General features: G+C 39.3%; 1 protein-coding gene across 1 annotated transcript in view; it reads left to right on the top strand.

Moving 5' to 3' along the window:
• Positions 1-21,450: 21,450 nt before the first annotated feature.
• REV3L (REV3 like, DNA directed polymerase zeta catalytic subunit) overlaps positions 21,451-26,814 on the top strand; it is an 88,200-nt gene continuing 82,836 nt past the window's right edge. Inside the window, exon 1 of the mRNA XM_032215688.1 lies at positions 21,451-21,862. Within this exon, the coding sequence (XP_032071579.1) occupies positions 21,724-21,862 (139 nt within the window). The 5' untranslated portion in view covers positions 21,451-21,723. The remainder of the gene's footprint in view (positions 21,863-26,814) is intronic.

The raw sequence follows: 26,814 nt of genomic DNA, 5'->3' as shown, positions 1-26,814 counted from the left end.
TGCAAGGTTCCCTTTAACCTGAAACGGACGTAAAAGGTGGACAAGCAAATGTTCCCATCCATGTGCCTGTGTTTAAAAGATGTTTTCTTTGCTTTCAAAGTCCTTTGGAGCCATTATTGAAACTCCTTGCAGTAACCCAAAGGTGCTTACCAAAATCAACTGAACTTTCTTGTTTTTTTTCCTTGAAAACATTTCACTTCTCATCCAAGAAGCTTTTTCAGTTCTGACTGAATGGTGGGGAATGGAATGGATTTATATTCCTTTTTTTAAAATAAAATTTTTATTTTCAGACAAACACAAACACACAACACATATAGCATAAAAGCCTCTTCAACTACATACAGTGTGTCGATTGGTTACAAGGTCTTTCTGTGTCCTTTCCATAGTTATCACTTGAATTTTATCAAAATTCACATATTGACAATCAAGATATCTTTGTATACATTGTTATTATGCTTCCTCCTATTCCAAGTCATTCTACTATTTTAGCATTGATAACATTCTCTAATAATGTTCAATTCCATGTTTTTTCTCATTATTAGTATCATCAATCTAATATACCTGTATACAAATTGATATAATTATTAAACATCCATTAAGCCTAGCTATTATTTCATCCTTTCAACATAAGACATATTAAATTTAAAGTAAATTTATATTCTGACATTTTATTACATCATCCTGAAATCATCCAATGATATTACATCTTTATATTCTATTCTATATAAAATTGTTTATCTTTTATAAAAAGGCTTTTCAACATCATCCCCATAGTCCTCACTTACAGTATTGTATAAAATTTCATATTATCAATCTAGTATATATAAATGCTTTGTTATCATTGTTAATCATTTATTTGACTACAGCTATTATTATGTTGTACATAGAACTCAAAATGTAACTACGTTTAACTAAAGTTTATTGTGATATTTCATTTCATCATCCTGTATCCTTCCAGAGATAGTGTAGTCCAATATCTCTTGACATTTGTAAAGTCTGTATTCTAAGTGTTTTCTTGAAAAGTCTTAAGAACTTGTTGTTCATTGCATGTCTTATAAGAATTCGAAACCCTCTATCTGTTCTTTTTATCAGCTTAACTTTTGTTATCAGTGCTTCTGCCGAGATTACTCTCATTATTTCTGGCAAATTTTCTCTCCTTTCTTCATCTATTTTTTGACATCTGAAATAAAGTTCCGGTTCATCAATTTCTCCTTTCTGTATTTTACACTTGTCATTTCCTTCCATTCTCAGTTTGCTGTCAGTGTCAACAATTTTCTTATCGATACAATACAATAACAGAGTTGGAAGGGACCTTGGAGGTCTTCTAGTGCAACTCCCTGCCTAGGCAGGAAACCCTATACCATTTCAGACAAATGGCTATCCAACATCTTCTTAAAGACTTCCAGTGTTGGGGCATTCACAACTTCTGGAGGCAAGCTGTTCCACTGATTAATTGTTCTGTCAGGAAATTTCTCCTTAATTCTAAGTTGCTTTTCTCCTTGATTAGTTTCCACCCATTGCTTCTTGTTCTACCCTCAGGTGCCTTGGAAAATAGTTGACTCCCTCTTCTTTGGGGCAACCCCTGAGATATTGGAAAACCGCTATCATGTCTCCCCTAGTCCTTCTTTTCATTAAACTAGACATCCCCAGTTCCTGCAACCATTCTTCATATGTTTTTTAGTCTCCAGTCGCTAATCATCTTTGTTGCTCTTCTCTGCACTCTTTCTAGAGTCTCCACAACTTTTCTATATCGTGGCGACCAAAACTGAATGCAGTATTCCAAGTGTGGCCTTACCAAGGCATTATAAAGTGGTATTAACACTTCACGTGATCTTGATTCTATCCCTCTGTTCATGCAGCCTAGAACTGTGTTGGCTTTTTTGGCAGCTGCTGCACACTGCTGGCTCATATTTAAATGGTTGTCCACTAGGACTCCAAGATCCTTTTCACAGTTACTACTATTGAGCAAGGTACCACCTATACTGCACCTGTGCATTTCGTTTTTGTTGCCTAAATGTAGAACCTTACTCTTTTCACCATTGAATTTCATTTTATTAGATAGTGCCCAATGTTCAAGTTTGTCAAGATCCTTCTGTACCTTAAGCCTGTCTTCCGGAGTGATGGCTATTCCTGCCAACTTGGTGTCATCTGCAAATTTGATGAGTTCCCCAATTATTCCGCATCCAAATCATTGATGAAGATGTTGAAGAGTACTGGGCCCAAAGCAGAGCCTTGGGGTACTCCACTGCATACTTCCCTCCATGAAGATGCAATTCCATTGAGGACTACATGTTGACTGCGGTTGGTCAGCCAGTTACGAATGCATCCGGTGGTGATGCTGTCTAACCCACATTTTTCTACTTGTATCTAGTAGTAGGTTATGGTCTACTTTATCAAATGCCTTGCTGAAGTCCAAGTAAATTATATTGATGACATTCCTCTGGTCCACTAATTTTGTCACTTTGCAAATAATGCAATAAGATTAGTCTGGCATGATCTGTTTTTGACAAACCCATGTTGGCTTTTGGCTATTACTTTGTTTTTTCTAGGGGTTCGCGAATTCGTTGCTTGATTATCTTTTCCAAAATCTTTCTTGGTATTGAGGTCAGGCTGATAGGTCTGTAGTTTCCTGGATCTGTTTTTTTCCCTTTTTTGAAGATGGGAACTACATCAGCTCTTTTCATATCCTTTGGTAGTTCCCCGGTGCTCCAGGATGTCTGAAAGTTATAGTTCAGTGGTTCTGAGATCTCGTCTGCCAGTTCCTTCAGAACCCTGGGGTATAATCCATTCGGCCCTGGTGATTTGAACTCGTCTAGGGTAGACAAGTACTATTTTCTTCCCTATTTCAACTGTGTTCCTCATCTGATTTTTGTGGTGCTGTTTTTGATAGGTTGGACTGTTTTATCCCTTTGTGTAAAGACAGATGCAAAACATGAGTTAAATAGTTCTGCTTTCTCCCTGTTGCTTGTCACCTTCTTGCCACTGTTTCCTTAACTTTCATATGTCTCTGTTATTTTTTCAGCTCTGTCCTCAAATTCATTACTATCCCCGTACTTTCTGTATTTTGATCTATAGTTTCAAGTCTCTTTTCAATTCTCTCTGTAATTATTAAAACTTTTTGAATTTCTAAGAAAATTCTTTGCAAAGTTAGTGCCTTTTCTTCTTCACATTGTGCCAATTTCCAGTTTACAAACACTGCCAAAACATCCGAGACTTTTTAGGTTTCAAACAAATTCAGTGGAGTTTTTCAAATCAAAGCTTACTCTTTCCTTCAAAGGAACACCTGTATAAACAAAATGTTTTCCACTGACCCTTTCAGTAAACAAAGCTTATAGCTTTATCAGATATTGCCAAGCCTCTAGCCACTAGATGGCAGTGTTACCTCTTTTCCATCTGTTTTTGCCTCTCTCTGTAAACATCAAGTTCCAAGAGAGATAAAAAAATGTTTAAAAATTATGCTCCGTCCAAGCCTTACGAGAGAAGCTTTTAATCCACGAATACAACAAATGGAAAAAGTATAGAGGAAGAAGGAAAAAAAGAAACCAGCCTAGTTTAAAAGTAAGAGACATTTGTAAAAAGTCCATCCATAAAAAACAAACAAAGTTAAGGTAGAATAGATAACACGATAGTTTTAAACCAGGATTAATTCACTGCTTCTTTTCTTCTGTCTTCAATTTTATTTTAAATTCCAAGTCTTTTGGGTTTCCCTTCTCTAATAATAATAATTTTTCTCACCATTTCAACACACTCCTGTACTGCTTCTGTTTCAGAGGCTTGTCTCAACCTTCTGCAGCCATTTTGGCTGCTTCTCTTGTAGATGGCAAAAAGAGCTTTCTCCTGGATCAATCGGGCTTTGCCATGCCCCTAAGATCAGCGGGACATGCTCTTCTCTATCACTGTTCCTTCAGAACAGTTTAGGTCCAAAAGGACCGTCCAGGAACAGAGATATCGACAGCAATCCTGGAGCCCCAAGATTGCATGTCGTGTCATTGCGACGTTAAGCACCGCCTCCTCAGATTTATTTTCCTTAGCAGTTATCCTTAGTATATTTAGAAGGAATATAACCCCTTCCATTCCCCACCATTCAGCCACAACTGAAGAAGCTTCTTGGATAAAAAAAAATGAAACTTTTCAAGGAAAAAAAATAAGAAAAGTCAAATTGCCTTTGATAAGCATCTTTGGGACAACCATGACCTGGATGATTGAGAATGTCCTAGACAACCTTTGCAGTAACCGTTCTGACCTGTATTAATATAAATGTCTTATATGCTACTATTCTAGTAATGCTTGGATTCTTGCAGACCCAGACCTTGTAAACCTAAAAATTGTACAAAGCATGTCCTTGCCATGCAGCAGTATCTTTATGCATTATGAATTGCCATTCTTTTTTTCCCCAGCTGGTATTTACTCAAAAACACTTCACAACAAATTAAAACTAATAATTCAGTGCCTTTTGTTGTTTCCAACGCTGTGATTTTGACTTGGGTAAAAATTGTGGATCTTAACACTCGGTGATAAAAGCACACACTTGGGGTAGAGAAACTGGGTTTACATAACAGTTAAATGTTATTGCTAGTTTGAATTCAATGCTGTCCGACCTCAGGCAATGTATTGTAGTTTCTCATTCAGTATATTATCAGTGTGGCAAACTAAACTGTTAACCAAACTGTTAGTAAATCATAATTCTGTTATCTACCATTTGGCGTGTATACAAAAGCAGCAATTAGGGTCCTAGTTCAACCCTAGCTTCCCTAACAAAAGGCTTCTTTCTCAAACCAAAGAAAGTTCTAGCTGACTGGCTTAAACATTGAGCCACAAATTAATCAGCCACATTTTAGCCTATGAACTCAGTCCATGCTGTTTATTTATAGTTCAATAAACCATGTAAACACAAGAAACAGGACTAATTGAGTATACTGTGGTTAAGTTTATCTTTTTAAATTTATTTCTAATAGTAATTTTATTAAAGATTACAAGTATGACAATAAAAACTAACAAACTAAGAAAAAGGAAAAGATGCATAAAAGAAAAAATAGGTAATAGAAAAGAAAAAAATCAACATAGTGAAGAAAAAGAAATATATAAAGAAGTTACTTCTTCATCACAAGTTTAAACAATTTTAGTAACTTATCACCTTTAATGATTAGAAAAGGAAATATGCAAACCCAGTGTCCTTCAGAAGCGCCAACCATGTTTTTGAGCAAGATTCCTTCATCTCCCAAAACCACCGGAGACCACTGAAACAAAAGAAACAATGTCTGGAACATTTTGAGGGTGATCTCAAAGTTCTTTCTTTGTCTGGAGCAGTGACGTGCAGTCAGGAGAGCCTCACCACTGTCATCATGAAAAGAAAAAAATGTAAAAGGAAAAAGGCAAGAGCTGAGGTCAGGCTGAGCTAGTTGCTGCCAGAATCACCATAGATGACTCTGCTTAGTGCTTAACTGTTTAAAAAAAGCCTCTAAAAAAGCGCCCTCTACAGGAGGAGGCAGGAGAACGACATGCCTCATCTAGTCTGACTTTAGGCGTTTTTGATCACTCGAGCAGAGTTAAGCAAGGGTTAAGAGCCTAAAAATTCCTGACGTAGGTGAGGCACGTCGTTCTCCTGCCTCCTCCTGAAGAGGGCGCTTTTTTAGAGGCTTTTTTAACAGTTAAGCAGAGTCATCCATGGTGAGGCAACAACTAGCTCAGCCTGACTTCAGCTCTCGCCTTTTTCCTTTTACGTTTTTTTTCTTTTCATGATGACAGGCAAGAGCAGAGTTGAAATCCTCTCTGAAACAGCTGGAAAAGCTATGTGTGGGTCGGAGGGAGGGGGAGGAATTCAAACTTCATCCTCCTGGTGCAGGGCTTTGGGCAAAGGCTGGAGGGAAGTGCTCTCCCTCCCCAAGTGTAGTTTGATTGCAGGCAGAGCCACACTGTCTTTTCAAACCTGTAATTAGTGAAGCTGGGCTGGATCCTTCTGGGGCTGGGGGAAAAGTGTGTGTACTCCAGTATGGCTCTTTGACTGGCTTCCTGCCTCCTCCTGTGGTCTCCCTGACCAATGTTCCCTCTAAGGTGCGCAGCTGCGCGGCCGTGCACATGGCAAGAAAACACCGTGCTGCAGTTTGCAATGATTTCTACCGTCACAGACTCCGGAAGCTGGGGAGGTCCTTTGCAGGCGGCTAGAACTGGCCGCCCGCAAAGGACCTCTCCGGACTTGTTTTGATGAGTGCGGGGCGACTGACGGTAGTTTGCGCTGGCCGTACCCGGTCAAACTATCGTCAGTCACCCCGTGTTCAGCAAAGCAAGCACGGGGAGGTCCTTTGTGGGCGGCCAGTCCTAGCCGCTTGCACCTGGCATTGAGGCTGAAGTGAACCCCCAAAGCCCCCGCCGCCACTAGAATAACTGCTGCCTCCTCCTCCTCCAACAGCACGACCACATTTGCTGCCCGATGCTGCAGCTGAGGTGAAGCTGCCAAAGCTCCCACTGGTACCCCTGCCTGTGGCCACGGTGCCTTCCTGTCCACTCGGAACACCTGAGCTGGGCACCGCGTTACCCCTGTCCCCTCCTCCTCCATTGTACTTTTGAGGAGCCATGAGGCCACAGGAGCCAGTAGGAAGGCAGCGGAGGGGGCGGGAGCAGGAAAAAAAGGCCCCATGGCTTCTCAAAAGCACGGCAGAGGAGGCGGCGGCGGCAGGGGTAACGGTGCCCAGCTCAGGTGCTCCAAGCTGAGGGGGAGGCGGCGGCGCTGCTGCCATGGGCGGGGGTGCCAGTGGGAGTTTTGGCGGCTTCACCTCAGCCGCAGCACCGGGCAGCAAATGTGGTGGTGCTGTTGGAGGAGGAGGAGACGGCAGCAGTTATTCTAGTGGCAGTGGGAATTCGTTGGCATCTTCATCTGCAGCCCTGCCCCAGGTGAAAAAAACTGAAGATGGAATAGATCCACGTAGATGACGTCGCCGCAACATGACTGGAGGAGAAATTCTGGGAGTTGAAGTCCACAAAGGTGTCAGATTTGAAGACCCCTGATTTTTTTTTTCTAACGGGTTAGGGATGCAAGGATCTTGTAACTTGACAGCTTTAAGACTTGCACACTTCAATGCCAGAGTTCCTGAGCCAACATTTTCATTGCTAAGCAGGAGCATTGTTAAGTGATACTGATATAACACTTTTAATTAAGCGGGTACATTGAATAAACATAACTTTGAGTTTCAAATAATACTAATTTCGTTGTTGTCTTAGGTGACATCGGTGAAAAAAATTCAGGTGCTCAGGCATAAAAATGTGCCGCTCAAACACTATACTTTTCTGCTCACACTGAAAAAAAATTAGAGGGAACATTGTCCCTGACTCCCTCCAATCCAACCTTGTGTGTGTATGTGTATGTGTGTGTGTGTGTGTGTGTGTGCGCGCGCTTGCTTGCTTGTTTGAGAGAGAGTTTGTTTGAGTGAGAGAGGGAAGGGGGTAGGAGAGAGAGTCCAATCCAAATTGTGTGTGTGTGTATGTGTGTTTGAGAGGGGAGAGAGAGAGGAAGGAGGGGAAGGGAGAAGAAAAAGAAAGAAGGAAACTTATTTCGCAAAGGAGAAAAACAAATGCTGTCGCTTTAAATCGGAACTGAGCATGCCTGGCTGTGGAATTCTGGGAGTTGAAGTCCACAAGTCTAAAAAAAATTGTGTCAATGCCTCACCAGCCATAAACCTCACCACACATCACTGGTCTGGAGAGAAATTACAAAGAGAAAGTGTATCCACTGACTCTTAATTTTGCTATGGTTGTCAGCATAGCTTTTGCAGAGCTATCTTTGATCAGCCATTTTTTTCCCTGGAAGCCCCATGGTTAAGTTTATCATAGGCATTATATGAATGTAGCTATCAACCATTGGGACTATACCAATGGTTTGACTCAGTAAAACACAGATTTTTATGTTCCTAATTTAAATAGATTAATAAAAATTATTTAAATTCAAGCAAACAAAAGATATAGGATTGTGTTTAGCCAAGATCAGCTTTCTAGTTCCATATGTTGCTATTTTCCCTTTGCCATAGTTGGCCTATGATAATTGGCATTTCAGCTTGATCTATTTTCCACTGTGCCACAATCACAGCTGTTTGATCCTTACATTAAAAATAACGCTTCAACACAGCTGTGACATCATTTCAGAAAAATTAACATGGCCAAGAATCCTCCATGCAAGTCACACTATGTTCTCTAGCATTCTGTTATGTTCCTCCCAGGTCAAATTGGAGCAGTGCTGCATGACACATCTCAAGTTATGCTGCTGCACTGATGACGTTCATGTTTATATGGTTTTATTTTATTGTAATCTTATTTACGGTAAGCTGCTTGGAAAAAAAATTGCAATGGGAGGATATAAATGTTTACCACAGAGCTTCAATCTATCCATTATTTCTATCCATTTTTCATTGGACACTTTAAAATGGCAATGGGAAGTTTGTATCTTCATATTTCCAAGATTCTGTACATGTAGCCTTACAATAAAATAGCTTTAGCTCATTTTCCACCATGTTTACCCAGGGGAGCTGACAAAGCTAGCTCCCCAAAACTACAACTGCAGTGCTGTTGGTCACCAAAACCATGTGACCTGCCTGTAATTTCCTGCTTAAAATGTACATAATGTGACTATAGTCAGCATGCATTTTGTACTATATAAGAAATGTTTTTACATCAAAATGAGCTGGAACAAATGTCAGCTACAAACTGCTGCAACAACATATAGATTGTCCTTGACTAATGACAACAATGGGAACAGAATTTCCATTGCTAACTGATGCAGTCATAAAGCAAAATGTCATATGACCACAGTCCTGGGTGAGTTGCCGTCATTAACTGGGAACTGCAGCTCTTTGAGAGAATACCTACTCATATCCAAGCCATTCCAGGCTTGACCACTCCTAGCTCCGAATCTCAGTAAAGTAGTAAATAAGATCGAGCATTTCCACTACACTTCAGAAACTTTTTGCAAAAGGGTTTTGCGAGATGCCATGGCTCTGAGACTGCTTTTGGCTTTTTTTTTCATTTTTTGCACAGCTAAAACTCAGTTTTGTTTTGGTTTTTTTTTGCAAAGAAGCTGTCTAGCATGCCATGACTCTGCAACTGCTGTTGGTTTTTTAAATTTTCATAGACAAAGCCCAGGCCAGCCTGATCTGGGAGTGTGATGCAAATTCTGTCAGGATGTTAGGGAATTCTGGGTGTTGAAGTCTACATATCTTAAAGTTGCCATGGATGAAAAACGCTGGTCTAAATGTTAAGATTGTGTTTTGTTTTTTTCAAATTTGCTGGCTGTAAATAAAATGGGCTGTAAATGGAGAAGATGAGTATTTAGGCTTTGTCTCTTAGCTAGCTTACTGATTTATACCATCAGAATGTCAATTCTCAATAGCTTCCTTGTAAGACATCTTTCTTTGAGTGTTTCCTCTCAGTGATCCTGAATGAGAAAACGAGAGAATGAACTTCCTGCCTCATTCATTTCATTACCAAAGAATGCATTGTTCTCTGACCAAGGAAGACTGTGCGTCAGTAAACAGTTTTTGTAGGAACTCCGAAGAGTCTTCCAGGAGGATAGCTTATTCTCCCTGATCTATTTGTGTAATGAACTGGATCATGTGATAAATATGCATAATGACTTTTCTCAGTTGCTCCTGGAAATCCTAGAAGATAAATGCCAAATCTCCCAGGCATCACTCAATGCATAGCAAATTAATCACAAAGAAGCTAACATGAGAAAGCTTTCCTTTTCCTAAATCAGAAAGAACAGCAACAACACGCTATGTTTTTCACTTAATTCTCTATTCCTACACTTCAAATCTCTATCATGTCCATTCAAGCAGAACATCATTTAAAGTACTGTTGTGGGGGGGGGGGGGGATATGCCGGCCACAAGCAATTCATATTTTCACGTTTTTATTATTATTTGAGGGAAAAATAATTCTTTAAACATTCCAATTCTTGGGAAAGTTAGTTTATTCATAATTCCTGTATTTGGACTATATCCTGCATCATGGTTAAACAATACACAGCTACTATATCAACAAGACTTTTGAAGATTTAAAAATGGCCTTCAGGGGTGGCAGGAGCATGGCCAATGGTATACTTATAGTATAGGATGTTTAAAAGGCATTTTGCTCCTCACTTTTTGAAATGAAAAAGCAAAATCGGCATTTTTAGAAGCCTTTTGAAAGGTTTTAAGGTAGCATAAGAGGTGCCTTTAGCCATCAAATCTCCAGGCAGCTATTTTAAATCCCTTCTCAGTTCCAAAACATGAAAAACTGAAAAATGTGTCCCTAACCACTTCGGTGCTGATACTGACCATGCCCCTCTGCCTGGAGGCAACAAAAGATGGGTAGATGGTTAGGCTTTGCCCTGACTGCCGGGAAAATAAGGTGGGACTGAGTTTTAAAAGGGATTTAACAGCACCACAAGAGCCTTTACTCTTTAAGGCGAAGCTATTTTGGAGGGGGAGAAGCCCAAGAAAAACTATGTATCTGAAAACAGACCTTGTTGTTTGTTTAGCAGTACAACCTGAAAGTGCTCCCCAGCAGTGCAAAATGAGTACAAAGGGGTCTATATGTCCTACATATAAGCTGCCCATCCCAAGTTATACAGTATAATAGATATACCTCGGGTGTACTTTTCTCAATCCTAAAAAATAATATGAATTATTGAAAAGGTATATAATCATATAAACTAGTATAAATCAAATAATAAGTGGTTTAAATGGTAGATTGTGAGGAACTTGTTTATCTATATATTATTTAAATTCACCTCATTTACTACTTAGAATTTAAGATGACTAACAGCCATCAATTTTTTCCATTAAAAAAGTTCCCCCAAATGCTTAGAAAGAGGTGGGGACCCCTTTTTATGCCATGGAAATGGCAAATAGCAGTTAGACTTATATACCGCTTCAAATGGTCTAGGGAGGTTTCCAGCTTCCTGAACAGCTCTCAGGTTGGAGTTTGGAAGACATGAGTTGAATCATGGCTCCCTTCGCCTGAGGATTGAAGGCAACCAAACCAAATGACTAGAGTCTTTCAACTTGGAGAGGAAACAGGAAATGAAAACACACCCTTCAGAAACATCTTCCTTTTGACATACCAATCCTGAGTCATTTACTGTGTTATAATAAAGTAATAAGGTGTGACAAGAAAGTAAATTGTTTTTCATTCATTATATTATCTCCCCCCATTCCTGTGCCTCTTAAACATTGCTATAAAGTTCATAGAAGAGAAACATTTCTGTTAGGGAGACAATTGTTTATTTTAACATTTTATACAGGATCTCCACTAGTTGCCTCTAATATCAAACATGGGTGGTCTAAAGACTGTCAGTTTGGAAGAAAAACAGATGCTTAGATCATTCCCCCTGTATTGTAACTAAAAAATTTTTACAATTTGCAGAATAATGCTCTCTGGACTAATATAGGTCAAGGCTATTATTTTATTGTCACAATATCTCTGTAGCATAAGTTAGGCTAAGAGGTACTGCTGGGACTGTTTTTTTCCTATGCAAAGCATACTGAACAGTATGATACTTACTAGAATTAAGTAGCATATTTTTAAAAACCCTTGCCACCTATTTGAGGGCTACAATACAGGGGTGCTTCTGTTAACTCCCAGAAAACAGACTGATTTTCTGTTTGTATTCTCTTTTTGCCATCAAACAGGTAGCCCTATTGTTCAGAAGATACTGCCTTCACATGTTGGTCGCATATAGTAAAACTGAACCAGTGAATTCAACTTTTCAAAATAGGGACAGACCTTGGGCCTGATTAAATCATCCATGGAAAACAGCTTGCCTTCAGAAGTTGTGGGAGCTTCATCACTGGAAGCTTTTCTAGAAGAGAATGGACTGCCATCTGTCAGAAATGGTGTTGAGAGTCCTGCTTGGGCAGGGGGTTGGACTAGATGACCTACAAGATCCCATCCAACTCTGCTAATCTGTTAAAAAATATCAACTGGCTAAATTCATGCTAAATAATAATTCATAATTTACCAGCTATACCAGCCATTCTAAGCATACTTACTTAGTATGTTCACATACTAAGCCAAAACAAACAAACAAATTACAGTGTTTTAGCAGAATATAAAAATGCTGTGATGCCCATAATGAACTAGATGGATAAATCATCTGCTATTTACAAGCCAGCATCTTATGTGACTTTAAATATATTTATAGGTAGTTAGATAAGTAAGTAAGGGACGATGTGGCTCAGTAGCTAAGACACTGAGCTGGTCGATCATAAATGTTGGCAGTTCGGCGGTTTAAATCCCTAGCACTGCATAACAGAGTGAGCTCCCATTACTCGTCCCAGCTTCTGCCAACCTAGCAGTTCGAAACCATGTAAAAATGCCAAATAGAAAAATAGGAATCACCTTTGATGGGAAGATGAGAGAGCTCCATGCACCTTCGGCATTTAGTCATGCCGGCCACGACCATGGAGATGTCTTCAGACAGCGCTGGCTCTTCGGCTTTGAAACAGAGATGAGCACCGCCCCCTAGAGTCAGGAACAACTAGCATATATGTGCGAGGGGAACCTTTATCTTTACTTTAGATAAGTAGGGAGGAAGGTGAGTAGATTAATCCTCATTCTTAATTTACAGAAAGCAACATGACACATATATCTATATCAACAATTACGTTATTAGTACAATTTTCTTAATACTGTTTTGCTATTATTTTACTTTAAAAGTATTAACTACTTGCAAGCCAAATTTATTCTGTTATATTCTAGAGAAGGCACAATTATATCTGGGATTACTTATAGCTTATTGCTGAGCTATGCCAAACAACCTCTGCAGTTCTATCATGGCTAAATAAAGAGGCTGCTCAGTTCTTATAATAGTCATTCATATTGGTCTGGTTATAGCAAGAGTTGTCATCTTTTATAGATATGAGAATCCTGCAAGTTCAAGTGAGGACATAGAAGCAGATCATATTTACATTTGTCTCATTACTGAAAAGCCATGACCATTTAGTACTTACTCAAGTCTCCTTGTGCATCATACAGATTCACGATATTGCGCCTGGCAAGACTTACAAAAACAAAAGGGGTTTATTCTTTAATGTACAGATTCTAATGTAACCTTTTTACCCAGGGATCCTATATAAAAAATCATGCAAATTCTTGATCCTTTTTATTTCAATACAAATGATGCCATGTTTTACAAAGAGTGAGACCACTGCTTTAGACATCAGAAACAATAACAAGGTCTAAAATGGACATGAATGTTTAGGTTGAAGTTGCACAAGATCCTGAAAATATTGGGTATATCTCTAGGAGTACCTCCAAATCTTACTGCCAAACTGTAATGTTAATGGAGAAGAAAAATGAAATAAGTAGAAAAATATATACATTAGAAATAATTATATCAACCACATATATGTTAAGATATCTACATTGCACAAAAGAATGTTCCCATGCCCAGCATAATGCATACTAGTCGCAAGACTGTATTAAAGCTATCAGTTTTAGCCAATAGCCAATTTGTGATTTTCTAACCTTGTTTTATTCTGCTATTAAACCAAGGATAATTTTAGGTATTTCTGAAACCACACACAATATTAGGATAGGGAAATGGCACACTACTTTCATGTTATCTGCCAAAGATTTCCAGATTGGAAACTTGGAACCCTCTAAATTTATGTCTCTATTTAGAACCCACTTCACTGATAGCCCTGTTCAATAGAAATATTGGCTGAGTTTCTGAACAGCAATTATGAGTAAAAAATAAGTTGTTGCTACTCTGCTTCCAATTCCAGCTGTTTTAGGTTGCTAGTGACTGAACTCTTGTTGGGCATAATAATCTCCACACATAGTATTATAGTACCAGTAGAAAAGAATTAGCTTGCCTCCATGTTGACTTTTCTCCAAACTATCATTCTGACTCAGGTGTACATTTCGACTGGATAAATTAAAAAGCAAAATCTGAATTAGTGTACCTTCCATTCAGATGAATACTTTTTATATTGTCATTTCCAACCACTTGAGAACTCCAAGGCTAGGTTTTTGTCTACTTCTGGGTGCAATAAAAAATTAATATAATACAGCTTATCAACTGGCTGTTGGAAGAACTGAATTCTGATCTGACATTGTTTCAGTCCACTTAAGCATAGGGCAAGTAATGTTTCCATGACTGGTTGCTTCAATGGCTGATTTCCCACTTCTCCCAGAACAACACCCTCACTTTGAAACAGCCTGCCCCCCCACCCAGACTACAATGGGCCCTTCCCTCTTTCCAACACTTTCAGGACACAGAGTTCAGCTTAACTGAAACCTAGAGAGACAGTATTCAATTCAGAACCCACATGATGCCTCACTTTACTATTTTTAATGTTTTATTGTTGTGTGTGGTTTTCATTTATATGGAACTTTCAAAAACCTTAGGAAGTAGCAATATATAAATCAATTAAAAATGCAAATAATTACAGCAAAGGTTTTCCAAACATAATTCTACCAGTACACAAAAAGGCATGTTATGAAATGGAAACTGATAACACGGAACGAGATGCATAATAATGTCTGATGTGTTATTAGCTATTAGGCATTTGCAATCAAGAAAAAGGTCAAAGAAATCTGAATGGGATGGAAGGCAACATGATGAATGATATCTTACGCCAATAAGAGAGGCAGGTATAAGTGTGATTTCATCTACAATTCTGAACTTCTGATAATATTTAGGAGAATTAACTATAGCATTTGTGTATTTTTATGCTATCTGTTTTATTATATAGTACCGTTTTCCCGAAAATAAGACCTCCCTAGATAATAAGCCCAATCAGGCTTTTGAGCGCATGCGCCAAAATAAGTCCTCCTCTGAAAATAAGCCCTCCCTGAAAATATTGCAACACAGCAGCAGCCATGAGGTGACCACGCTTGCCGCCTTCTGCACCTCAAAAATACTGAGACATCCCTGAAAATAAGGCCAAGTGCTTATTTTGGAGGTGAAAAGAAAATACGACCCGTCTTTATTGCAGGGAAACACAGTACAAATATGTAATATGAATAAATAGCATATCAGAATCATAAACAATATTAAATAACTAACACCATATCCCTTGTAAAGTACTAACACTATATATAACAATAGAGTGGACCTGAAACACACGCAAAAAAATTGCCAATATTTTTTTCTGTCTCTTTTATCTTACCTTTTTGATTGAAGAAATACAATTTTTACAATTTTTTTGATTCAATATGAAAAGTGTTCTTTCGGTATTACTAATGCAGGGATCTTGGATTTCTCTGCAGAACTATATGCATGTAAATTGGCTACTGAATACTCGATTAACACAGAGCATGAGTAGAATGCATATATGAAGGCTACAAAATATACAGGTGAAACTCGAAAAATTAGACTATCGTGCAAAAGTTCATTTATTTCAGTAATACAACTTAAAAGGTGAAACAAATATATGAGATAGACTCATTACATGCAAAGCAAGATAGTTCAAGCCGTGATTTGTCATAATTGTGATGATTATGGTTTACAGCTCATGAAAACCCCAAATCCACAATCTCAGAAAATTAGAATATTGTGAAAAGGTGCAATATTCTAGGCTCAAAGTGTCCCACTCTAATCAGCTAATCAAGCCGTAACACCTGCAAAGGGTTCCTGAGCCTTTAAATGGTCTCTCCGTCTGGTTCAGTAGGAATCACAATCATGGGAAAGACTGCTGACTGGACAGTTGTGCAGAAAACCATCATTGATACCCTCCATGCGGAGGGAAAGCCTCAAAAGGTAATTGCAAAAGAGGTTGGATGTTCCCAAAGTGCTGTATCAAAGCACATTAATAGAAGGTTATGTGGAAGGGAAAAGTGTGGGAGAGAAAGGTGCACAAGCAGCAGGGATGACCGCAGCCTGGAGAGGATTGTCAGGAAAAGGTCATTCAAAAGTGTTGGGGACTTTCACAAGGAGTGGACTGAGGCTGGAATCAGTGCATCAAGAGCCACCTCACAGACGGATCCTGGACATGGTCTTCAAATGTCATATTCCTCTTGTCAAGCCGCTCCTGAACAACAAACAACGTCAGAAGCGTCTTTCCTGAGCTAAAGAAAAATGACCTGGTCTGTTGCTCAGTGGTTCAAAGTCCTCTTTTCTGATGAGAGCAACTTTTGCATCTCATTTGGAAACCAAGGACCCAGAGTATAGTGGAAGAATGGAGAGGCACACATTGCAAGATGCTTGAAGTCCAGTGTGAGGTTTCCAGAGTCTGTGTTGATTTGGGAAGCCATGTCATCTGCTGGTATTGGTCCACTGTGCTTCATTAAGTCCAGGGTTAACGCAGCTGTCTACCGGGAGATTTTGGAGCACTTCATGCTTCCTTCCACAGACAAGCTTTATGGGGATGCTGACTTTATTTTCCACCAGGACTTGGCACCTGCCCACACTGCCAAAAGCATCAAAACATGGTTCAATGATCGTGGGATTACTGTGCTTGATTGGCCAGGAAACTTGCCTGACCTGAACCCCATAGAGAATCTATGGGGCATTGCCAAGAGAAAGATGAGAGACATGAGACTGAACAATGCAGAAAAGCTGAAGGCCGCTATTGAAGCATCCTGGTCTTCCATAACCCCTCAGCAGTGCCACAGGCTGACAGCTTCCATGCCACGCCGCATTGAGGCAGTAATTGCTGCAAAAGGGGCACAAATCAAGTACTGAGTACATATGCATGCTTATACTTTTCAGAGGTCCGATATTGTTCTATGTACAATCATTGTTTTATTGATTGCATGTAATATTCTAATTTTCTGAGATTGTGGATTTGGGGTTTTCATGAGCTATAAGCCATAATCATCACAATTATGATAAATCACGGCTTGAACTATCTTGCTTTGCATATAATGAGCCTGTCTCATATTAGTTTCACCTTTTAAGTTGCATTACTGAAATAAATGAACTTTTGCACGATATTCTAATTTTTCGAGTTTCACCTGTAGCAGCATGACCTCCCTATATTTATGAATATTTGTGTGTTTAATCCAAGATTGACTTAAACGATGAAGGAAATATTTTTTATTAGAATTATTATGTATGGGAAAGGAATGCAAATGAGTACAAGATTATGAAAACTGAGCAAACCAGAGTCTAAAGTAATGTCTCTGAGGTTCCCATGGGGCCAAAAAAACCAAATAAAGAACACTGACACAGACTCTGACTAAAAGATGATACATGCCTGAGGTAAAACCACAGGAAGAGAAATATCACCCTAGGAGAAAGGCTGGAAGGAACAACATTAACTTGGGCTGTGTTGGATGAAAAATCCAGTTCTACTTCCAAGCCGGGAATAAAATGGAGGCTGATTGGAAAGATTCTGTTTATTGGTGAACAGTACCTTTTTGATTTTTATGGAATCATGTAGGAGTCATGGCTGGGTCTATAGGCAAAGGGGGAATTGTCTGAGCAGTTAATCTTATCTTGCCTAATTGCTTATCTGGAGTTTCCCTCTGAGCCAGTCTTTCTTAATGAATTGCCAAATCTGCATTTCTAAAAGGTGGCCTCCTCAGTTTCTGCTTAGGGCAGGGAGACTGGTGCTGGTTTCTGCCTCCCTTAAACACACACCACCACCCCCCTCTCCTTTAGGGAAAATAATCTATCCTGTCTTTTTAATATTCCCCAAAATATTTAATTCTCTAGGAGGGTGGGTGGGTGCTGACTTTCTACAGCTGGTTTCTCCTTCTTTCCCCTTGACCAACACTACTATTTTTTGTGGCCCACAGTACACACAACATGTTTCGCTAATCTTACATCCTTTGTATCTTGCTTGACTCTAAATTTCTATAAGTTGCCCATGAATATTCTTCCCCATAACCAGCACTATTCTCTATGTGCCTCTATTCTGGTCTTCATGACTTTCAAAGCTACTCAAACAGCCTATCAGGCTTCCCATACATCCACATGCCCTCTTATATTTTCTGTCAGGATAGTATAACTGCAGATTCTTTATGAGCCCAATTTTTAAGAAGGCAATGCTGCAAAGACTACACTAATTTTTGTTTTGCTTTGACTTTCATTTAAAATTGTTTTGTTCATTGGAAGAAGAGATAGTATACTTGATGAAAAAGCTGAAACAAGACCTATAAACACCAGGGGAAAATGGTTACTTGTTTTTATTCTTTTAAATATTGCAATTAAAATTATACCTTGTATCTATACCAACATTTCTAAATAAAATCAATATTCCTTCCATCATTATTGTATTTAGATATATAGAATTACTTAGGTACATTTATGAATGAATAAAATCACCTGATAAAATTTGCCATTGAAGAGTCCATCTATTATATAAGACTGTTTCTTTTTTTAATGCAATTTGTATTAATCAATTAATAGGGACTGTACAATATGCCTCTGGGCTTTTAATTACAAAAAAAGACAAAAAATAAAGTGACAGCTTATAGCCTATTTATTTTTTTAAATAATTCTGGGATAAACAGACCCATAACTTTCTCAGAAAACAATCAATCAAAAAAGATGGAAAGTGCTTTGTTTGAAAGTGTGTTCATTTGTCCAACAACACAAAAGGTAAATAATGCTACTACAGAGAATCCTGTCTGGGAGAAGGGTGGGGTATTAAGGTGGAAGTACATGTTGTATATGGCCAAGCCCCTAGTAAGATGGTATTAATTTAGGTCTCTGAATCCTTTTAGCATTTCTACAGTAAAAATATAACATTTTGCATCCTAGTAATATATCTATTCTGGTATATTTATAGTTATTAATTTAATATCAGAGATCACCTATTTTGGCAGAGGACTTAAATCTCAATTGGCTGGTGCTCTTAGCTTTGTTGTTTTTAATATGATGTGGAAATCTAGAGGTCATTTACGGAAGAAAGGTAGTTAAGAAATATCCATATTTAAGATTAAGCTACTTTATTTTCTTTGATTGATATCAGTAGCTTATTCAAATTTACAGCTCATTATTGGGATTGTTGCCTAGCAACACACATTAGACATTCTGAAGGGCAATGGACAGAGGTCTTTGTTTTAGCTACAATTGGATTTGCTGCTGAGTACTAAATAAAATTACATTTTTACTGTACACAAAATTGTTTTAAAAAATTTCTATTTAATAAAGCAAGTTTGCATATGTTCAAAACTGAGAAATAAAAAAAAGAATGCTAGTTGTGCAAGTTATTTCCAGTGGGAATCCCCTGATGACTGAAATAGTCTGGATTCCGTAAAGGGGGGGAGGGTTGTTTCTGTTTTAAAAAAAAAACAGATTCCATTGAAATTGAGATGAATACAAGGAAAATTAATATAGGTCATCTCCAGGACTGCTGGGAAGAGGTATTAAGATGTTACAACAGCTTGGGATCAGCAAACCCAAAGTCTCGACTGACACATTTATTCCTTTTCCAATAAAAAGTAAATATTGCATATGAAAACAGCTTTCCTCTGAGACAGTGCTTTCTCCATGGAGAAGAAAATTTAGTTAGAGAGACTACCAGATTGTAGACTGCATTATGACTGTGTTCATACAATATACTGAATTTATTTCTCATTAAATACATAATTCAATAGAAAAGTACAACCCCTAGCATAATAATGTATATAATTATGGAGTTTTCTTAGTAGCAGTATGGAAATGGCTTGCCCCTATGTTCTTCAGGAAGGTGCTTTTGACTTCCTAATTCAAACCACACAGCCTTACTATTATTTGGTATATCATACAAATACTAACCAGTCCCAAACCTGCTCAGTTTCTGAGCCTAGAGAACATTAGCCTGTTGCTGCTGTTCTAACCAAATATTTAGTGTGAACCAAGTCCATATGGTTAGTTTATGGTTCATAGTTGAATGACTCCAGAACAGTTTGTTAAATAAAGTATGGATAGGTTAACCATAAATGACTTGGGTGAACAAAGCCCATGTACTTTTAAGTTTCTATCCACTTTCATGGTATAACCACTCAAAACTGTACCTCTTTTCCTCATCCTGCATACATTTATATTTGATAAGCATTTATGAACAATACTGTATGCAATGAAATTTCATTTTAATGTATGATTAGCGAACATTCAAAGTGACAATAAAGTTATTCTATCAACAATACCTTACAAAAGCATTGGCAGTTCCTAAATTTTTTTTAAAAAGCCAGAGAGCCTTCAGCTTGTATATATTAGTGGAAGATACCAAATACCAAATTAAGGTATTGGTTGCATAAGCAAAAAAATTAATACATTATTCCAAACTAGAGAAACGTAATATTGTTCTGTACAATGCCTCGGTTATCACAGAATGTTCCTTTTCTTAAACAAAGGCAGAATATCTGTATAGGTGTACATTAAGTGAAAAAGAGTCAAGAAAGAAAAATAGATATAATTTGTGGTGAATATTTTTTTTCCTTATAGCAGTAGAACAGATTTATTATGGAATCACTAAGAATTATACAGCCAGATGTTTCATTCTAAATTCCGATAAATGGCTGTAGTTCGACGGTCGTTGTGCCAAAGGGGAAGCCAGATGGCACTTGACCCTTTCTAAATCCTCAGGGTACTTGGCTCCGTAATGTAGCGGAATTGGAAAAACCATTTGTGCAAGCACGCGTCGCTTTGTTATAGAGAAGATATTCAGCGCGCGCGCACCCTCCCATGAAAAGCCGATCGCCCCGCTGATCTGTCACCCCAAATGGCAGGTTTCAGACAACCCCCAGATCAGCGTAGGCTCTAACAACTGTACCGCCACCTGGCTGGCGGCCCCCAGTCTAAGTTCCCGCGCCACCGCAGAACAGCTGTCAGCGCCCAACTCCGCAGCTGGGGGGGGGGGAAAACGGGCAGCACGTTCCTCTTCCGCAGCGCGCGGCTGAAGCCCCGCCCTTCTTGCCATTCCCGCCTTTCGCGCGAGCCGCCCTTTAACGAGGCTGCGCTCCATTCATCTTTCTCTTCTCCGGCAGCAAGTTAAAAGGGAGGGAGGGAGGGGCGGGGGAGAAAGAGAAGCGCGCGCAGGAAACATTGCCCGGTATTATTCTCCCCCTCCCCCCACCGTGCCGCTCCTCACACAATTTCCCTCTAACGCCTTTCCAAGGAAGGCACACCTTCCTTCCCTCTGAGCTAAAGGGGCTCGACGTCTGAAATGGCGGCTGAATAGCATCTCTTATAAGTTACCAGTCCCGTCCCTAATCGCGACTGCGCTCTCCGTATAACTTTTCCCAGCCCTTGGAGTTCGAAAGCCGAACTATCGATAGCAATGATTCTCTCTCTCTAAACCCAAGCATACGCGCCAGTTATAAAGTCGCCTTGGAGCTGAAGCTCGTGCGCAAGTAAGAAGAGTCCAATCTTTTTCCCTCCCCAGCACCCCCACCCCCACCCAGTCTATAACCCTCCACAAGGTGGCCGTCACGTGACGTCATCATCATGGCAACAACAACCGCAGCCGAGAAAGCTCCAGTTCTGGCGCTGTTCCGCATACAGTGGTGTTTGCTCACGACGAGCCGCGCGTTCTAAAGAACCTCATCCTGGTTGGCGCTCAATCCTGGTGACAGGAGAGAGTTGGGGAAAGCAAGAAAAAGCGGAGACCCGGCGTCGCGCGTGCGCGTCTCGCTCTCCCCTCCCCGAGGATTGCCCGGCCATTGGTTCGGCCGAGCGCGGGAGCGCGCGCGCGGCGGGCGTGTTGAGGAAAGAAGGCGGGAGTTGCGCTCTCGCGCTGCGGACGGGTGCGCCGAGCCCCAGCCTCGGGGTGCGCCCAGTGGTCGCCCTCAGCGGCGCCTCTCCTTCGTGGCGGCGAACATGTTCTCAGTGAGGGTCGTGACCGCCGATTACTACATGAGCAGCCCGCTCCCCGGCCTCGACCCCTGCCAGTCCTCCTTTAGGGAGGCCCCCGTGAAGAAGGTGCCCGTGGTGAGAGTCTTCGGTGCCACTCCATCGGGTAAGGACGGGCGCCCGCTCGCTCCGGGCAACGCCGAGGCGAAGGAGGCTTTGTTGGCTCTGGGGACCCTGCTTGCCTTCTGCCCTTTCTTTTCGGGAGCAGTTCTGATTTGGGGGAGAGGGGCGGATGGACCAGGGTTTCCCAACCTCCCTTCTCTTTCTCTCTTCGCCTTCCACCTCGCGACGTTGACGCGCTGCAGCGGGAGCCTCCCCTACTTGATCCCGCCGTCGCTACTGCGGTTGAGCAAACTCGGTGGTTTCCGGGTGCCCCGCCTGGGAATCGCGGGGAAAGGAATGGCAGCCCCTTTGCACGACTGAGTGTTGTGCCGGGGAGCTGACATGTGAACCGCGCAAAACGCGTTTCCCTGGTTAGGGACTGCGCCGTGTGACCCCCAGTGGTGCAGCCGGGAGATGGGTTGAGTGGGAGGGGGGAATCTCGGCGTGTTTCTGTGTAAAGAGCACACACTCCGTCTGTATGCGTTGTTGGAAGCGAGTGATCGCCCTCCACTCCCGCCTCCGTGTATTATAATCATAATGAAATCCAGCTGTATAAATACTGCTTTTGTCTGATGGCAGTACTAAGCTATAACTCACCTTGGCTGTCGTCTCCCTCCCTTTCCCCCCTTCTTCAAACATAACATTCGGAGCTACAGTGTAGAGTTTCTGTTTCTGGCAAAGCCTATAGTGTTGAATGTGCTTTAAAATGTATTATTAATCCTAGACAATAGGAAGGAGATTCTTAATAACTGATAAAAAACCATATTTAAATTGCTATCCTAGAAAGATCATAAAATTATCAGGAATATATATGTCTGCTCTAAGAATGATTTTAACACCTAGGCACATAGGTTTTAAAAAAAAAAATATTTTGCTCTTTAATAAAATCTTCATAAGACCAATATTATTTTGGTTAATAATATGCTCGTATGCTTTTAGCCAACTATGTTTAGCAAATGTCATGTAAATCTTCAAAAAAACCAGACAAATATTCTCTCTCTATCTGTGTGTATGTGCCTGCATGCATGTGTGCGTGCATGTAAATACTGCTGGGCCAAATTTGTGACATAAATGGAAACTGCAAAAGAGACATGCATCAAGGCACTCAATGTAAATATAAAAAAACTAATACTGATAATAGTGACAGTTTTTAATAGCACATTGCCTATATTTGGTTATTTATTATTAAATTTATTTGTTGCTTACTTCACTGTGGGACTACTCTAGGCAGTTCTAATAATTACTATTTTGCAATTTCATTCCTTAGTTCTTGTAAATGGAAAATATTTGCATAGTATATAATACTCAGTGTATTATTCCTAATCTTAAAAAGTGATAATTTTATAAAAGCAGGCTGGTTTTTTTTGCATCTAATTGTAGTTTCTTATAAAGCATTCATTTTTTGAAGTCCTGCAGTTGGTTCTGATACTTCCCTTTGGGTAATTGTATTTGTCACAAATCCACTTAACAATAGCAGCAAGTGTTAATTCCACAGGTGGGGATTGCTTATGTTTTATTCACCAGGGCACAGAAAAGGGGGGGGGTTGTAACAGGAGGAACAGAAGATATTCTGCAAAATAACAACAGCCATCAAAGGTAGAGATAACATTATCTCATACAGCCCATTGGTTGCTTTGGGAATAAATATATTTATCCCCTTTCTCTCACTCTTGTTTTTTTTTTTTAAATCAAGGGAAAAAATTATCTTAATGCTTCCCAGGAGAAAAAAGTACAAAAGCAAAAATACCTCTCTTCCTTACCTCTGCAATAAGTATAGATCTGTGCCATGTATGAACTGGCCAGTAGCATAAGTTTTGACAAGTAGGTCGAGATAAAATGATCCTTATCCTATGGAGTGTATTGTTAAGATGCAGGAGGGAGTGTATCAGTAAGATGCAAAGGGAGGGGGATTTAGTAATAAATTGTAGTCTGAAAAACATGAACTGTGAAACAAAATCCAAATAAATATATCAAAATATTTAGATAAAACTTATACAAATAGTATTGTAGAATAAAAAAAATTAATATCTTTCATTGTAATTCTATTTATGCATACTTGAAAAAATATTTAACTATTCAGCCAGATGTACTCCTAGGAATTTTTTTAAAGTTTATAAAAATCCAAAAGGTTTATTCTGAGAAGAATTTGGTTTTCTTAAAACTACATGAAGAGGTAACACAGTAAGTCATAGTTCCAAATAAATATATCTAAAGATTGTCATAAAGAGAGTTAACCTCGACAGTATATTTGTCATGGGAAGGATGGTGTTATTACCCTATATATGATATGCAATCAGTATATCTCTTCTATATATTTTCATCATCTTTGCTTCTTACTACTGTATTTAAATAGTGATTTATAATTTATGAATTAATATACACTTTACATATTGTCCAGTAAGTACCATGGGACCAAAAGACATTTAACTAGATTTTATTTTTAGTTACCTGCCAGATGTGATTAGTCGGTATTTTTTTATTATCCAACTTTGGAACAGATTTAGTTACTATATAACTAAAATTGCCTACACTCATTCTAGTTGTTGTTATTAATAATCCTGAAGCGTATGCATTCCATTCATTTAAACTGATTTTATTTTATTTGGGCAGAAGAGAAAATTACTAGTCGTGTTAACAGAAAATGATAAATGAACTATATATACTATTATCAATTGTTCAGAATGATATTTAATGAATAAAAATGACACTAAATCATTTTTTAAAAGTTTATGCAGTTGAAATAAATTGCCCGAATGAGATTTAGCAATGATTTTTATATTTAAATAAAGGTCCAGAAATAAACTGAACCGTATGTGAAAATTCAAAATTAGTTCATTGAATTTATACTGTGTAAAACTGGAATTGAATTTGACTAGAATTAACCCTAACAAATAAATGTAATTCTTCAGGTTTTCCTCTTTTTAAAAAAATGTATTTCAGATATTTTATATATAATGTGTAGTGGTCTAACAATGTATAGTGCTTCTGAAAAATTTGGGTTAAAACTTGAATTTCTATAAAAGTGTTTATGTCACTATGGCAAATATAATCATGATGTGCAAGATTAACCTGAACTTCTGGGACCTTATCCTCACTATATTTGAAATGTTTATACATTGACTAAGAATAAAACAATAAATATTTGGCATAGATTTTTTTAAAAACTCAGATCAACTTTATCATTATATCTTTTCTGGCAGCCTCTTTCTTTGACCTACCTTTGGCAGTAAAGCATTTACCTTGTCTAAATACAACTTATACCTGTGCTTCTAGAAGACCAATTTAATAGTACTTCCACAGAAATGCTTCTATCTTGCCTGCTTAAGGAAATAGAATTAATCTATATTCTTATATTGCCCTTTTTACCTGCAGAGCAGCAGTCTTACCTCCCATCTTGCCAGTTTGTCATAAAACATAGGAAATATATGCTCACCCTCCATCTGAGCCAGTCAGGAATAATCTTAATCAATTTTAAGATCAATTCACAGGTAATCCTTGGATTATGACTCTAATTGGGACTGGAATTTCTGTCACTAAGCAAAGCAGTCATTCAGCAAAATATCACATGACCACAAAGCAGTTTCAGCACTTCCAGTTGTCATTAGGGCCTCACATGACCAGGGCTTGTAACCTGCTGCCAGCTTCCCCATTGATTTTGCTTGTCAGAAGCTGGTTGGGAAGATTGCAAATGGCAATTAAGTCCCTTAACCCTTAACAGCATGGCCAAGATGAAGATGATACTACATTCCATCTCCCCAGTAGACTATCCTCCCTGTCATACTCAGTGGTATCCTTGGCTTCTTTCTCCTTGGTGTTGCCTTGCATTTCTTTCTGTGGAAGAACTTCAAGCCCTACAGTACAGGTACTCTGTCAACATAGTCAGAGGTGGCAGTGAGAGGGAGGGCCAATTCCTCTGACGTGTACGAAGTGCCTCCACTTCAACTCTGCCACCCACCTATCTCTCCCCTCTCGTCAATTTCTGCCCTTTTGATCACCATGCATAGCATGGCAGAGATGAAGACACTGCTATATTTTGGTACCACTTTTCTTTTTTTTTCTTTTTTTTTTTTTTATTTATAGATTTTATTGGTAAAAAGAAAATACAACATCCATAACTTGTAACAAAACAATACAACTACATTTCGAGATATTCCCATACTATCAAATCATTATAAACATCAAAGGTTAGGTATCTTTCCCTCCCTCTTTTCTTCCCTCCCCCCTTACTTCCTTCTCCCCTGCCTTCCCTCCTTTCTTTTCTCCTTTTCTCCTTTCCTTCCCCCTCCTTTCCCTCCCTCGCTCCCCCCCTCCTTCACACATACCTTCCCTCCTTCCCTGCCTCTTTCCCTCCTCCTTCCTTTTCTCTTAATCTCCCTCCTTTCCTCCCTCCTTCCCTCCTTCCTTTCAACTCTCCTTCTCTCTTTCTTTCCCTCCCTCTTTCCCTCTTTACTACCCTCTCTTCTTCCCTCCCTCCTTCCTCCCCCAGTTTCTTCTCTTTCTTCTCTCCTTCTTTCTTCCCACCTTCTTTCCCTTCTCTTCTTTCTCTTCCTCCTCTTTCTTCCCCCCTTCTTCTGCCTTTCCTATTCCTCTCCTTTCTCCTCTCCATCCAGACTTCCCTACTATCCTCCTTCCCTCCCTTCTAACCTTTGTTACATTTGCGTATTTTCCTCTGCTGAGGACAATCTGGTTCTCTTTCCCTTTCCTTGCTTGAAGAGGCAAGGATTATACGTCTTCTCGCCTCATCTAAAATGAAGTTTGATCACTAATTTCATGCAGGTAATTATAGCAAATTTCCTATCAGCTTTTTAAAGTTTTCCCAGCATTGTAGCGTGACAAAATTGCTCGACGGTGGGTTCTCGCCCCTGATACATTTCTCCTTTCGTTTATCTCTCAGTTGTTGTATATTGTTCATTTGAGTTATTGGTTTAATCGTGATATGTTAGTTAGCTATCTCTT

The sequence above is a fragment of the Thamnophis elegans genome, chromosome 4, assembly GCF_009769535.1.
Source record: "Thamnophis elegans isolate rThaEle1 chromosome 4, rThaEle1.pri, whole genome shotgun sequence".
In the NCBI taxonomy this organism is placed as follows: domain Eukaryota; kingdom Metazoa; phylum Chordata; class Lepidosauria; order Squamata; family Colubridae; genus Thamnophis; species Thamnophis elegans.
The sequence above is the reverse complement of the archived record's forward strand: the minus strand, read 5'-3'. Positions and strand labels throughout refer to the sequence as shown.